General features: G+C 33.8%; 1 protein-coding gene across 1 annotated transcript; it reads left to right on the plus strand.

The window, feature by feature from the left end:
- Positions 1–5022: 5022 nt before the first annotated feature.
- LOC102584479 (putative E3 ubiquitin-protein ligase LIN) lies at positions 5023–13356 on the plus strand. Its single transcript, XM_006342746.2, has 17 exons — positions 5023–6042; positions 6359–6413; positions 6730–6969; positions 7081–7151; positions 7242–8411; positions 8825–8966; positions 9385–9630; positions 10031–10325; positions 10415–10536; positions 11239–11358; positions 11540–11671; positions 11762–11884; positions 11988–12098; positions 12186–12332; positions 12396–12521; positions 12770–12886; positions 13142–13356. The coding sequence occupies exons 1-17, from the start codon at positions 5321–5323 to the stop codon at positions 13157–13159; spliced, it is 3957 nt and encodes a 1318-aa protein (XP_006342808.1). The 5' UTR covers positions 5023–5320; the 3' UTR covers positions 13160–13356.
- The last annotated feature ends 734 nt before the right edge of the window (positions 13357–14090 follow it).

The following is a 14090-nucleotide window of genomic DNA, read 5'->3' on the forward strand; positions in this document are numbered from 1 at the left end:
AAAATACAGAGAAATCTCAAAAAATAATATTATTGTTTGAAAATTTTTATGTTCGTTTGCGAATGTTTAATTTTTTTATGAAAATTAACAAGCACACGTCTATTTTTTTAAAATTTTTGTTAATTTTTAATTTTTTTAACTAAAATTAACTGACACGTGTCGATTTAAAATAAGAAGTTGCATTTGAAGAATATATATAAAATAAAGAAATCATAAAAATAGTATTTTGTGTTAAAATGGAACAGAAAAAATGGAGTTCAAGGGTTAAAATGGAACAAGGCTAAGTTGGAGTGCCAAAATGAAAAATGGGGCCAAGTTTGAGGGGCTGTGTATGTGTTTGGCCTTGTTAATTTGATGTTTTTCTCTCCTTTCGTTTATCATTCTTATAATATAGATTATTGATCAAAAACAATTATATTGGTTTTTATTGGTGTAATAAATAAGTAGTATGAGGGTATAATTTAATAAGTTCGACACCTTTTGATTTAGAGATTTATCTACAGATTAGAAACATATCTTGTTTATAAGTTCAACAAAATTAAAGCATAAATTTGTAACAATCAACTTACAACTTTTTAGCTATAAATATATTTGATTTAATCAAAGATAAAAGATTATTTTATCGTTAATATATTTTGTAATCTCTAAAATACGAGCCTCAAAAAAAAGCTTCCTTCCCAATTCTATTTTGTCATTCATCCTTTTCCATGATAACATCTGCATATTTTATCACCACTCTTTTTTACCAAATATACATATCAATGGTAAATTACAGGTTTAAGCACTTTTATTAAATACATAATTAATTATATGTAAAAATTTATTCATATTCAAAAATGTTACTCAAACACTTATGAGTTACTTTCAATTAATTAAATTAAACGGGATATATATATATTATGTGAATGATGTATTGCAAAAGAAGATAAGTGTCAATCAGAATGTCATTTTCTTAGGAATATTGGATGTGAACTATTATTATCTGGACCATATAAACACATATTAATATCTCAATCCTTTTCTAATATCCAAAATTCTTGGCCGAGTTGATGTCTCAACAAATCTAAAGGATTAAAAGGGTAATTATAGTGTACCAAATTATGCCATTAATGAATCAACAAGAGAATTATTGATTGATAATTTATCGTTAATTATTCCATTACTTTTACTATGATGAGAAGGAAAGGAGGAGAGTTTAGAAGAAAAAATAACTTTTTTCTTTTGTTGGGGGTATTATATTTATATTATTTTATTATTGTTAGAAGGGGATAAAAAGGGACTAACCAATGCAACAGAAGTCAAGTCTTTTTCATGACACCTTGGCTTGTCTATCATAAATGGAATTTTCCTATCAAACAAATTCACATAATGCATTCTTTGCCATTCTCACACCAAACATTTTGATCTTATGCCCCACTAGGATTTATTAGTACTTCTACAAAGAAAAAACTATATATAAGTTTCTCTACTAGTTAGAATTAGTGGTGTCAAATAAACGATTAAATTTGGACAAATTAAAATAAATTATGCTAATAAATTGATTTGTTCTAAAGTTATTTGGACTAAAATGAATTAAAAAACTTGTCATAATTCAACCTGTTCAATTCTTACAAAATTTTAATTTGTTTGTTTATAATTTATTTAACTACTTCATAAAACCCTTCTTTATTATATGACACAATAAAAAATATCGATTTAAAAGAATCTTGACAAAAAATTCATGAGTTAATTTGGGCTATCAATCGTGATATTAGATAGGTCAAAATGAGTTAAAGCTAAGATTGACACGTCCAACTTAGATTAAATGGGTTAGACAAACCATGTTTCATGAATTAATTATACCCCTAAGGAACCAATCCAAAAATAAGAACATAATATTTGAGGAACTTTCAAAAATAATATAATGTAGGCTTAATTAAAGATCTATATCTATAATTTGTTTAATTACGATTTATAATTACATGTCAATGGAGGAGAGATACAAACGAGATTTATAAGAGAAAAGAGATAGTCGAGAGAGATGATGAATACATGTTGTATTTATTGCATCAAATTGTATCAATGAATACAATTGTATCAAGTGTATCTATTCTTTGTGTATTCATTCTGAATAAGTGTATTTGTAATTGCATTTGTTCCTTGTGCATTCACTTTATATCAAGTATATTAACGAATACAATTGTATCAAGGGACACAATTATATCTAGTGTATTTGTTCCTCGTGTTTTCATTCAGCGTCAATGTATTTAAGTGTATCTGCAACTCGTAGAGATTTGTATCAATGTATTCAATTATATTTTGTCTTTATTATACATCTATCATGCCTTGTATACTTTTTCTGATCTCTCCCTCGTTTAAGCATAAGAATCAGAGTATGAAAGCAAAAAAGGAGTAGAAGTTTCCTCCATCTCTCACCTAATTTCTATAAGTAATAACACATTTAAACACCAAAGTCCTTTGTTGCTTAATTATTGGATCTCATGAATTATGGCGAGAGATAGAGAGGGAGGGGACAAGAAAGGGAGAGAAGGAGGAGAGAGGTGATCAGCGAGAGAGGCGAGCGAGAGTGGGAGAAAAGCGAATAAGAGAAAGGAGAGAGAAAAGAGGCAAGCGAGACTTTGAGAGAGAAGAGATTTGCTATATATTCTAAATATAATTATATAATGTAATTTTTTAATTATAGCTATGTATAGTAAATATACATATTTACCTTAGTAAATATACATATTTTTTCTAAATATTTTGGGTGGTGATGCGTTTACAGTGATATTAAGGATTTCTTATAATAAGATTTCAATACTTAAAAGAGAACATATTAGGTGGGTCGATCTAAATATAAAATCATCGAATTTATCTATTCTAATAGAATACTAATTTTTTTTAATCATATTAAAGTAACTGAATCATAAGAAGTTACCCACTATGACAATGTGGTCACTTTGATTTGATGTATAAATTTGTTCGTTAAATATCTAGAATATTCGTGATCCTACATTATGAATCATGTTCATAGTTATTTATCTGATACCTAAAATTTAATAGTTTATAAGAATTCTCTGTCTATAACATATTTAGAAAAACTAGTCCTGTTGCAATTACAGAATTGAAAATCTTGATTTTCTTCGTTTTATCTTTAAAACGATGCACAAATCCGAATCGAAATACTGAAAACATGTAAGCCAAAGATTTAATACAACATTTTCTTTTTTAACGTAAAAAAATGAATAGATATTATTGTAGTATTTTCTTGGGGAGCTTTTCAATTTTAGATAAAAATAATGTTTTTTTTCTCTTTCTGAGAGAGTCAAGGAATTGAGGAAGTAGGACAGTAGATATACATGATAGGTGAGAAGGTTCCAACAAGGTCACGTGAAATATTTTTAATAGTATACGATTTCTGAGGAGTCAAAGATTCTAAAATCCAGAGTAATTTTCATGTGGCTCTTCTTTCATTAATATTATTTTTATCCTTATTATTTTTTTTTCTATTAATCTGCTATTCATATTAGAGTCGAATTATTTTGAATTAATCACATAATATAAGGCTTTATTCGGAGAAAAATGCTCCATATTAAAGATTTTATATATTCAAGACTCAAATTTAAAATCTCTAATTAAGAAATAAGCAATTACATCCACACCGGATGGAATTATTATCATTATTATGTGACCACATATATATGACACCTTTTTACATCCTAATATTGGGAATAACAATTGGGGCACAACTTTTTTTGGCAGTTGTTGATGAGAAAGATGTCAAAGTTTTTATTTTCTTGGTTATGAAGTTTTAGTTTCCCAGTCAAAAATTTACAATTATCTTTTTCCTCTTTGTTTTCATACTTTTGCTTTTAGGAAACATTTTGTAAAGCATATGTTATAATGTCATAATTTGTGCATGAGAAGAGTCCACAATTTACAAAGGATTATATCACTATGTCACTAAAGCACTTTCTTCTTCCACTTCTACTTTAATTTGTTGGATGGACATAATAAAATAGATTTATTCCTTAATTGAGAGTGTTATGAAGAGCTTGTTTTCAATTAAATTTCACATATAATCTTCCAAATCTTACATACTTTGTGCACATTATAATATTAATTGATATTTGATAAAGTATTAGAGAGAAGCTAAAGGTGTAAACAAATTATTGCGGAAAAAATGACTTTTTTTTTGGTTTTTATTATACGTTTTTGTTTTAATGTAATGCATTCTCAGAAAAACATCTTCTTTGTTTTTCTCTTTTTTGATTGATGCGTGGGGAAATCGACACATACGAAAAATATCACTACTCTGTCTCATATTAATAAGGATGCCCTATTAATAATTTACTTTCTTTTATACATGTTTTTTTTTTAAAAAAATATTTTTAAAATTATCAATAATTTACAAAATAAAATTAATAATTTGTATTGAATTTAGGTTGAAAAAGAAAAGAAAAGAAAAGGAAGAGGGAATGGACACGTAAGCGTCTAACAGCGCAAATATTTAGAAGGCGACAAAGTTCACACTAGACAGAATGCCACGCCACAGAAGCAGTAAAGAAGATAAATAAGTAACCAAAATAACAAAAAGGGTTAATATTTTATTAATTAAATGACTATATAACAAAAAAAGAGAAGCTTTAAAATAATTAAATGACCATATCAACACCTTTTTCCACCAATAATTTCCCACATATTAAAGCTAAAGAACTCCACCGTCTTCTACAGGTGCACCATGATAAAAAGCCAATAATAAAACAAAACGTTTATATTATCACCTAGAATTGAAAGAGACTAATAGAATAAAGCTCTCCTAAATGTAGAATTAAACAATAATCACGCTTAGCACTGTCCAATTATTTCATCAAAAGGGAATCTTGCAATCTGTTCAATTAATTACCACACAGGACTGTGGTGCGATGAATAGAATTCCTCTGAGTTGTGATCTCGAAAAGGGAAAAATCCCTCTCTTAATAGACCTGATCTAAAACGAATCTGATTAATCAAATCAAATAGTTGATGGTTATACCGAAAAACTCCTAGACACCGACACCAAATTTAGTTGGCATTAACTATATGTATCAATTCACTCAATTCAAGTTACCTTGTTCATTATTACTCAGTAAAGACAATAACAACCTCAAACATTTGTCCTTTATTTCTTTAATGTAAAACTTTCCCTCCATTAATGGGGGCAACGGCCATATCTTTGTCTGTAGCATAGGGTCCCCTAAAAGACACAGAATTTGGCAACAATCACGAGCAAAGAATACAGAAAAAGCCACTCTACTACACTTATCTGTAAACAGTATTTCTTCTTCTTCATGAGGCCAAAATGTCACATAATTCAATGGCTTCTTCCACTCCTCCAGTATTTTCATATGATGATGATAAACTAGACCTCGAGTCGGTACGCAAAGTCGTTGCTGTTATAAATCAGCACATAACTGCATTGCTTGCAGATACAAAATCTTGGAAATCCTTGAAATTGAAATGCAGTTCCAAGCTTGATGTTTGTAGTAATAGAGGGTATCTCGAGTTTTCGGAGCAGTCGATATTGTCTAATCTTTATTGGGGGATAGAGAGTATAGAAGCAGCACTTCAAGCAAAATGGAGTCAAGAGAGAACCTCAAGGCTGCAGAATTCAGAGAATATGCTTCAAGTGCCAGCATCACTTGATGAACATGGAGAAACAGCAGGAATTCCAAACAGTTATTTGACAGGCTACTCTTACTTTTACCTCTCTGTTGTTAGAAAGCTCCAAGGGGATGAGTGGCAGGTTGCTATGCATTTTCTTCAAGCTCTTGCTGTTTCTCCTAGGCTTCTTCACACTGAAATTGCTACCGAACTCTGCAGACGGTTATCCGTCTTATGCTTTGACCATGAACCACATTCCAAAGATGAGAATGAGGTCTATGCTATGATGGTAAAGATGGCTAGGAGATACAAAGCTTGGCTTATGTATTATCAAATTATGTCTTCTGGAGAAGACGCCTCTCTGAGGAACGGTGAGTCCAGCAGCGTCACTTCAACTCAACATGAATTACAGCAGATAATGTAAGTTTCCTAGACTATGTTACAGATAAGCAGTCGATATAAGCCAGAATTTGAAGTGCACACTACATTTAGCAATTTCAGTAATAAACATTTCTGATAAGAACACGCCTTGGCGAAGCTTTAATACTTGAGAAAATTTCAGTGGAAGTGAATAATATCTGGTGAAGACCTATTGAAATGGATTGGATGATATGACCAAGTATGATTAGTTTTTAGCAATTTATGAGTCCAACCTTTAAAACTGACATTTTAGAAGCACTGGATCGGAACATTTCAGTAAAAGCTCATTCTCATCCAAATTATGTCTGTTTAACAGGAGTAAATCTTCAGATTCATGTAAGCATGAAAACAAGCAGTGCAGCTCTTCAAATGTAAGTATAACTAATCCTCTTGGATAAGTCTGAGCACGATACCAAAAATTCTGCCTTAGACACATAACTTGATGTGGTTATGTCACGTAGAGTAGGCCATATGAAGGTCACAAAAATGAAAATAGAACAGAATCTCTACAGACACTGTAGTAATGGTCAAGATAAGGGTAAACAACAAAATGTACAGGGGTCTCAAATTCAAAACTTGCATCAGTGTTTTCTCACCTTTCCCTATGTTTAGTCAGTCTAAGGTCCTAATTCTCCTGATAATTGTTTCAGTTTGTATGACTTTCAAATTAATAGAACATGAATGCAGTTTGAGAAGGTGCATCCTTTTAATGCCCAAAATGATGCTAAGAATGAGGAAGAGAAGACAATTATCGCATCCAACGAGTGCACAAAGGAAAAACAGGTAGCTATTACTGAACTAAGGAGTGGCGTAGCAGAAACACCCAAGAACTCAACCACCAAATGTCTCAAAGATATATTGCTTGATTCAGAGTCAGAGACATTTGATTTCAGCGGCAGCAGTTCTGCAAGTGAAAATTTTCATGAGGTAATATCTTGATAAAGACAATCACGAAAAAGATGAGTTGAATTGAATAGCCCTTTGAAAACTAAACACTCACACAAGCATGCACACAATCTCATCATCTTTTTGATTCAGGAATATGCAGAAGACATGGAAATCACTTCAAAATGGAGCCTAGAAAATCAGCAAACAGAGGCTTTTTATCAGTTCAGTCCTCACTCACCTGCTTTTAGATTTAGCCTGATACCTGAGTGGGTCTGATATTCACATTAACTCAACTAACTCAATGAATACAGGAACCAAAAATCTTCTCGTTCCTCACTGTTTTTGGAAAGCTTGGTTTGTAAATCACAAGTTTCAGGACTAAGACGCAACGAAGGAAGCAGAGTAGAAATCACTAACTCGCTCTCCAGAAGATTCTCCGGTTCGTTTAGTCATACTGATTTGTCAGCAGAAGGAATCAGAGGCATGAAAACACACATACATTTGAGTGGTAACAATGAAGCAGCAACAATGCAACAGGGCTTACAGATGATTGATAGTAGATCTGATGGATATCCGATGTCCATGACTTTACGTGATTATCAGCTCTGCAAAACACAGCACCCAAGGATTTCTTCACGGCAAAAGAACAGGTGCAAGAAGACCTTAAAAGAAATATCTGAATATGCTGAAGAAAATTCTCAAGCAGAACAAGCAGCACTACTTGAGAAAATAATTTCAAAGTTGTGTTTCTCAGAAGAGTTTGGGGATTATAAAGACTACACAGTTGACCTTACAACAATATATGAACTACTGAACAACAAAACAGGACTCAAGTATTCTTTGCTAAAAGACATAATTATTGATCAACTTTTGAGGGCTATATCAACATCCAGAGAAGAACATGTGATACGAGAATCAGTCTCAGTCCTATCAATTATTATTTCAAGGAACAGATCACTTGTTGATGACGTTAAGAGGAAAGGGTTACAATTGAATCATTTGGCAACTGCTCTTAAGAAAAATGTTCATGAAGCAGCTATACTAATTTACTTAATAAATCCATCTCCTGCAGAAATCAAGACATTAGAACTTTTACCATGTCTTGTGGATGTGGTGTGTGCTTCAAACAATTACAAATGTAGCCTAAGAACACTGCAGATAACACCTCCAGCGGCGTCATTGATGATTATGGAAGCACTAGTCACGGCATTCGACTATACATCGAGTGAAACACAATTAGCTGTGATCAGCTCACCCGAAGTACTCTCAGGGCTCTTGGATGTCTCAAGAAACAACAACCTGGAAGAGATTATTGCTCTGGCAGCTGTTCTTATCAGATGTATGCAATTCGATGGTCAATGCAGAAAACAGATAAACCATTCTGCTCCACTGGCCCCATTTATCTCTCTTTTGAGAAGCAACCATGAGCGTGCAACGTCAATTGCATTGGAGTTTTTTCATGAACTGCTGAGAATTCCAAGGTATGAAACTATCTACCTATTCACCATTTTCTTTATTCTCTGCTGGGAAGATAATGACATTGATGATTGATCACGATAAGAACTCTCAAAGAAAATGAAAACTGAAAGGTAATCATCAGCATGGGAGTGGGGATAATGGCGACGTAATATGTAAGCTAAGCTTTTGTTCTTAGAATCAAATCAGTGACACCTTTACCGAGGTTTTAATTCACCATAATTTATTATCTTATGAAAGAATCCAACGAATCGAATTATTATCTCATCTAAAAATGTACCCTAGTTAAACAAAGTGACCATAAACAATATCGTCTTCCTTATACAGCATATTTCTCAGAAGTAAGTTACTGCTTACTTTATACCTTAAAGATATGATCAAGAAAATTTCAGGACATATTCAATCTCTTTCGCATCAGGTCATCAGCCATTGAGGTGCTGCAGAAAATACAACAAGACGGAAGCAACAACAATATGTGTGCATTATTGCTTCTCATCCAAAAGTCACAACCAGAGTACAAAATTTTGGCAGCAAATTTGTTGCTTCAGTTAGACATGCTGGTAAGCATATTGAAGTGTTGTCTTTCAAAGCATCTGGAAAAAAATGTGTGTGAGGATAAAAGAACGAGCAGGTGTACGTAACTAAACACCTGCAATAGAATAGCGTATGTTGAGCTTAGGATCTCCCAACATATAGGGATATCACGATTTCATGATATTGGACACCGAAATACACAAGAAAAAAAACAAAAAAACAAATTACATTTTATAGCTTAAGAAAGTTACCACGAAACACTACACAGCAGAAAACCTGGAAATGTTTATTTTCTTTTATTCTTTCTACAACCATAAAGTCACAATTTACCTATAGCTGGTTGCATCCCTGTATAACTAAGTTTATACCAATCCATATATCTTTTACATTTACTTACAAACCATAAGGTGTCACCATGAACCTTTGATGATGTCAAATTTTCAGGAAGAAACATCAGGTAAATTTGTATATTCTGAAGAGGCTATGGAAGCTCTACTCGAGTCAGTGTCGTGTGAAGAGAATTCTGCAACACAGGCTCTATCAGCGTTCATCCTATCCAACCTTGGTGGAACCTTCTCTTGGTCAGGAGAACCCTACACAATACCATGGTTGCTTAAAAAGGCCGGTTTGACTTCATTGCCACACAAGAACATGATAAAGAACGTTGACTTTTCGGATAAATGTCTACAGGTGGTTTTTTCTTTCAAGATCCAATTTAGCCTGGTGCCCTCTAATATTACCCAGTATTCTCTCCATTTCAATTGTTTTGTCTGGTTATGCATTTATGCACCCAGAGCTACCATTCATTACCATGCGAAAATAATAATTTTAATCTTTATTTATTCTTCTTCATGAAGAAGTTTATACTGTTGATATTTGCTTAGAGGCACTAAGGTCCGCACTGAACTTGGCTACCATGTATTTTTTTTTACAAATCCTTGAGCCAAGGGTCTGCCAGAAACAACCTCTCTACCTCCCTTGGTAGGGGTAAGGTAAGATCTGCGTACACTCTATCCTCCCCAGACCCCACTTGTGGAATTACTGCACCCATGAGTTGTTTACTTGTTCTAAAGACTCCATGAACTAACAGGACATTGGCATAGAGACATGGGGTAGCAAAGTAGCGAGGCGCTTCTTAAAGTTTGGAAGTCCTCTATTCCATGCTTTAGAGAAAGGACTTAAGAGCGAATCAAGAAGTACCTCCCGAGATTATCTTGCTGCAACTGCATGGTTGGGGTCTGAAATCACGAAAGCCCCTGATGATTTGAGATATGCAGCCTGTGAGATTTTACTTAGTAGAATTGAGCAATTTGTTCATCCAGGACTGGAGCTTGAAGAAAGGCTATTAGGATGTCTTTGTATCTATTATTATACTTCCGGAAGAGGTAAATATCTAAATATGCACTAATCACCAAATGCATAAGTTGACTTGCTTTCACTTCAAATATGTGCCTGAAATGGGAAACTCTTACAGGGATGAAAAAGCTAGTCAACTTTTCAGAAGGAGTTAGAGAGTCACTAAGACGCCTTTCCAACATGAGTTGGATGGCAGAAGAATTACTTAAGGTTGCTGACTATATCCAGCCAAACAAATGGGTAAGGAGACATCAGTTTTCTTTCTTATATATTCTGACTGTAGCCTGTATGTGATGTCAACAGCACCATAATGCAATCATTTGTACCAGTCATCTCTACCTGATCATCGCATCTAATACAAGTGAATGTATAGAACATGCATCATAAACAAGTAAACTATAACTTCTTATCAACTAGCCACATCCTTGGAAGAACTGTAACAAGGTTGGCAACTATATCAGTTAACAAGTTGGAATAAATTCCATAGTGTCAAAGAGACTACTAGGGCCTTTTCCTGCATAGGAACCGAAATTTTTCCTTTAACACTAAAATGTAGAACAAGGATTACAGAAAACTTCAAAAGGCAGAGAGGCATTAACAAATATGTTTGGTAGATCACTGAGTCAACACCAGAAATGGAGGTGTCGTGTTGTCATGATGCATGCATGAGAAATAATTACTCCCTCGTTCCCATTTTATGTGACACTATTTGACTGGGCACGAAGTTTAAGATAGAAATGAAGACTTTTGAAGCTTGTGGTCTAAAACGAGTCTTGGACATTCATGTGGTTGTAAATCATTTCAGTAAGGGTAAAGTGAGAATTTTTAAGTTATTTGTTTCTAAATATAGAAATGTGACATTTTTCTGGGACATAGGGAGTAGTATATATCATGATACAATTCTTCATTTCTAACTCAGTTTTTCTTCACAATGGTAAGCAGAGAATATCTTGTGTTCACACACAGATTCTCGAAATGAGTAGTAGCCATAGTGGAGCAGTAACATCGCTCACCTACTATAATGGAGAGCTTTACAGTGGACATACAGATGGTTCAATCAAGGTTAGCTACTTTTATGTGCTTCATACTTCTTGCCTTAAGTTTAAGGTTCACATTAACAAAGAGGATAATGACCTCTTGTTAAGTCGTATTCTGGGATGATGAGTTGTGCCTAGATATGTCTGTAGAGAGCTCATTTGTGTTAGATTTGTAATGTAACATATCTGATGGTTTTACATCATAGGCATGGGACATCAAAGGACAAGAAGCAACACTTGTTAGGGACGTGAGGGAGCATAAAAAGGCTGTGACATGCTTTTCAATTTCTGAATCAGGGAATTGCCTGTTGAGTGGTTCTGCTGACAAAACAATAAAGGTAACCAGTAACCAATCAAATTTTATGTTAAATGTGATTGAAGTCCATGCTAAAAATGCATTTATTGGATGAGTTTTTCTTTTTCCACAGATCTGGCAAATGTTTGAAAGAAAGCTTGAATGTACAGAGACTATACTGACGAAAGATCCAATTCAAAATATCAACACACATGGAGAACTAATTTTTGCAGTTACCCAGAGCCACAAAATGAAGGTAGATATAAATGATCATCACATTCAGACAAAGGAGCCTAAGTCAAGTTTAGAAACAATTTTTAAGATGCTACATTACATTACCAAGACGTGTTCTATTATAGGTGTTTGATGGATCACGGAAGGCCAGTAAATATTTCAAGAATAAATCCATAAGGTGTGGAACATTGATAAATGGAAAGCTGTATATAGGCTGCACAGACTCAAGCATACAGGTCAGATCAAAGATCTTGTTTCAAAGTCATGTAATACAACTTATTCAGCAATTGAGTTACAGATATATAATTAATTACTAAATACAGGAGTTAGCTATTCCAAACAGCAGGCAGCAAGAGATCAAAGCACCATCAAAGAGTTGGAGTATGAAAAACAAGGCTGTGAACTCATTAGTTGTATATAAGGACTGGTTATACAGTGCAAGTTCAACAATTGAAGCTTCACATATAAAGGTAACAAATCCAACTTGTTGATGTGAAGCAAGTACCTTTTCATTGACACCCCCACTGATGCAGGACTGGAGAAAAAACAAGAAACCGCAAATATCAATGTCGCCAGAAAAGGGAGGCAATGTGTTGGCAATGGAAGTAGTGGAGGATTTCATATATTTAATTTTCAGTGCGTCGATGAGCAACATCCAGGTACTGGCATATCTTACATAGAAACTAAGATTTAAGTTTGATAATTCTAGAAAACCACGTTCCCAACGGAAAAAAATGAAGCTCTATCTACTTGATAAAAATTACCTTGGGGCAGTAAATGATTCAATAATGAGTACTAAATAAATGCTCATTACTCAACTCACTTACACAAAATTTATCATGTTAAGTAACGCTTCATCTGTAAGCAACCTGCTGCATATTAACCGACGAATACATGATGCAACCAGATTTGGCTGAGAGGAACACAGCACAAAGTTGGAAGATTATCAGCAGGAAGCAAGATAACAAGTCTTCTAACGGCAAATGACATAATTATATGTGGTACAGAAACAGGAATGATTAAGGTTTGTCTATTCAACTTCTACTAAAAAAACGAAGAATTATTATAAGTCAAATGCAACTTTTGACAGTCCCTTGCAAAACAAACATGTTTATCATGTAATGCACACCTTCCTATATGGAGTGTCAAAACTTCCACTACCTTTTTGGTAACCTCCCTTCAAAACTCTTTGATGAAGAAGGGCGCAATCTTTATTTGTTTTTTTCCAAACATAACGGTACTAACTCATTGCTTTGATTTCTATTGTTAAAAATGGCAGGGATGGATCCCCCTGTAGTGGTTTATTACAGGTACAGAATAAGTGTAGCAAAAACATAGTTTCAAGTTAGTGATTTTCACCCTGTACAGAAGGAGGAAGGAGTCTGATTCCATATGATGTAGAGAGAACAACCATACAAATGAGTGCAGTGTAATTATATCATTCTACTTCAAATAATTCTACATGCTAAATCAATCTTAGATGAATGCTTTGCCTGTTTTGCTTCTTTTTTTTTTACTTAAAAAGGGATGTTAGCAAGACTAAAAGGGAATTACCTTAATTCTTGCTGCACGACAATAGAAGTAAAACCTGCACCAACTGAATATATTTTATAAAAATTTCTCACAAAAAGTCTACTAATAATTCACAGCCATGGAAGTAATTAAAGAAAAAATAAATTTTTTTGATCATGACCAGAGAGAGTCAAGAAACTGAGACTCCAGCAGCTTTTCTCTGGTCCTTTCCAAGTGTGCCTTCAACAGCAAGAGTTCATTCACGTTATGACATGCTTCAACATTGAATGAATCACACATACCACTCGACTCAGAGGATGAACAATGCGTTTCAATATTGAATGAATCCCAAATACCATTCGACCCAGATGGGATTCCTGAGGATGAACAATGCCTTTCAAGATTGTATGAATCGCACATACCATTATGCCCAGAGGATGAACAAGGCCTTTCAATAATATTGAATGAATCCCACATACCATTCTGCCCAGAGGATGAACAAGGCCTTTCAATAATATTGAATGAATCCCACATACCATTCTGCCCAGAGGATGAACAAGGCCTTTCAATAATATTGAATGAATCCCACATACCATTCTGCCCAGAGGATGAACAAGGCCTTTCAAGATTGAATGAATCCCAATTACCATTCGACTCACAATGCGTTTCAAGATTGAATGAATCCAAAATACCATTCGACTCACAATGCGTTTCAA

The sequence above is a fragment of the Solanum tuberosum genome, unplaced genomic scaffold (genome assembly GCF_000226075.1).
Source record: "Solanum tuberosum cultivar DM 1-3 516 R44 unplaced genomic scaffold, SolTub_3.0 scf00035, whole genome shotgun sequence".
NCBI classification, from domain to species: domain Eukaryota; kingdom Viridiplantae; phylum Streptophyta; class Magnoliopsida; order Solanales; family Solanaceae; genus Solanum; species Solanum tuberosum.

Bases quoted from the DNA above. Each gene is read 5' to 3' on its own strand.
- LOC102584479 (XM_006342746.2), top strand. From the start codon at position 5,321: ATGTCACATAATTCAATGGCTTCTTCCACTCCTCCAGTATTTTCATAT. The intron at 12,099-12,185 runs GTCAGATCAAAG...TACTAAATACAG, and splicing joins GCACAGACTCAAGCATACAG to GAGTTAGCTATTCCAAACAG. The intron at 12,522-12,769 runs GTACTGGCATAT...TGATGCAACCAG, and splicing joins CGTCGATGAGCAACATCCAG to ATTTGGCTGAGAGGAACACA.